The sequence below is a fragment of the Mandrillus leucophaeus genome, unplaced genomic scaffold (genome assembly GCF_000951045.1).
Source record: "Mandrillus leucophaeus isolate KB7577 unplaced genomic scaffold, Mleu.le_1.0 Scaffold929, whole genome shotgun sequence".
Taxonomy (NCBI): domain Eukaryota; kingdom Metazoa; phylum Chordata; class Mammalia; order Primates; family Cercopithecidae; genus Mandrillus; species Mandrillus leucophaeus.
Genome location: NW_012110130.1, coordinates 311,747 through 313,154, shown reverse-complemented (window position 1 = coordinate 313,154; position 1,408 = coordinate 311,747). Strand labels below are relative to the sequence as shown.

The following is a 1,408-nucleotide window of genomic DNA, read 5'->3' as shown; positions in this document are numbered from 1 at the left end:
CCAGGCTGTCAAACTCATGGCCTGGCCCAACACTCAGGGTACGTCGTTCCCTCCTCCGGCGGAACAGAGAAAAGCAGACGGAAGACTCCAAGTCCTGTCTCTTATACACATCTAGATGTGTATAAGAGACAGGTCTTAAGGGGGATTCTAGACCTGGGTAAGGTAGTTTTTACTCACCCCCAGCTTCATCCTTCAACCTATCCCCACTGCATGGTTGAATTCAACCTCACACCCAGGCCCTGGCACAGGATGTTCCTGCTGCTGGGACACCCTCACTCTCCACCCCTTCTCATCACGTGTCCAATTTTCTCTGGACCTTCTACTCGTTGTACCCAGCACACACATTTCCTCTTCTGGGAAGCCTTCTCAACAACCCTACTCCAGTTTGGAGTGAAGGCAGTAATCATATCTCCCTGAATTTTCTCTTATTCAGGCCAAAGACTTTGTTTCTCCTACTCCGACATGGGGGAGATGTGTGACTTAGTGAAAAGAGGCAGGAGACCCGCATTTCTAGTCTCAATTCTGCCTAACTTGCTACGTAACCCTGAGTAAACCACGTTCTCTCTCTGGGCCTCTCTTTCTGTGAAATGAGAAAAATTGTTTCTGCCCTTTCCAAATCAGATGATGGACATGACGTCAAGTGTGTGTGAATAAGTTTAAAGAAAATTATTTTTAAAATGCAAAATAGCCCCATCAAACCCTTCCTACATATAGTCCCAGGAGCCCCCTGACCAATCTAAAGTCATGACAGCACCTTGCTATTATGTATACACCGCACTGCGTAAGTCAGGTTCCGGAAGATGTTTCCTTCCATCTTGGCTCTGCCGTGGGAGCAGACGAAGACGCCTCCCTTCCCATCCCGGAAGAGGCACTTGCGGATGAGGCAGCCCTGCACAGAGTTGGCCAGTGCCATGGCCTCCTTGTCCTTCTGCAGCTCCTGCTGCAGTGAGTTCAGCACTAGGCAGCTGGGCAGCTGAATGGATGCTCCTGGTAGAGGTGGGCCCAGAAATGAGCCCCCCAATACATCTAGATGTGTATAAGAGACAGGATTACAGGCCTGGGCCACAACGCTTTATTTGTGGTTTTTTTTTTTTTTTTGTATTTTTAGTAGAGTCGGGGTTTCCCCATGTTGGCCAGGCTGGTCTTGAACTCCTGAGCTCAGGCAATCCGCCTGCCCCGGCCTCCCAAAGTGCTAGGATTACAGGCCTGGGCCACAGCACCCGGCCGACACCTTTCTTCTCGGAGCCTCAAGCAATCAGGCTTCTCCTGCCAGCCTTTACCCTCCTGGGATGTTCTAGAGGACAGAGAGAGGTGACAGCCTTCTGCGGAGGAGCAAGGATCAAGGCCTTGCTTGAAAGGGTGAAAGGGTGTGTCTCCCCTCACTTCTGGGCCTTCACACACACCTCCT

At 50.9% G+C, this 1,408-nt stretch overlaps 1 protein-coding gene across 1 annotated transcript in view; it reads right to left on the bottom strand.

Annotated features, from left to right (window-relative positions):
- FBXO10 (F-box protein 10) overlaps positions 1-1,408 on the bottom strand; it is a 69,225-nt gene that overhangs the window by 29,585 nt on the left and 38,232 nt on the right. The window contains exon 5 of the mRNA XM_011970111.1: positions 755-1,025. Coding sequence (XP_011825501.1) covers positions 755-1,025 — 271 coding nt within the window. The remainder of the gene's footprint in view (positions 1-754; positions 1,026-1,408) is intronic.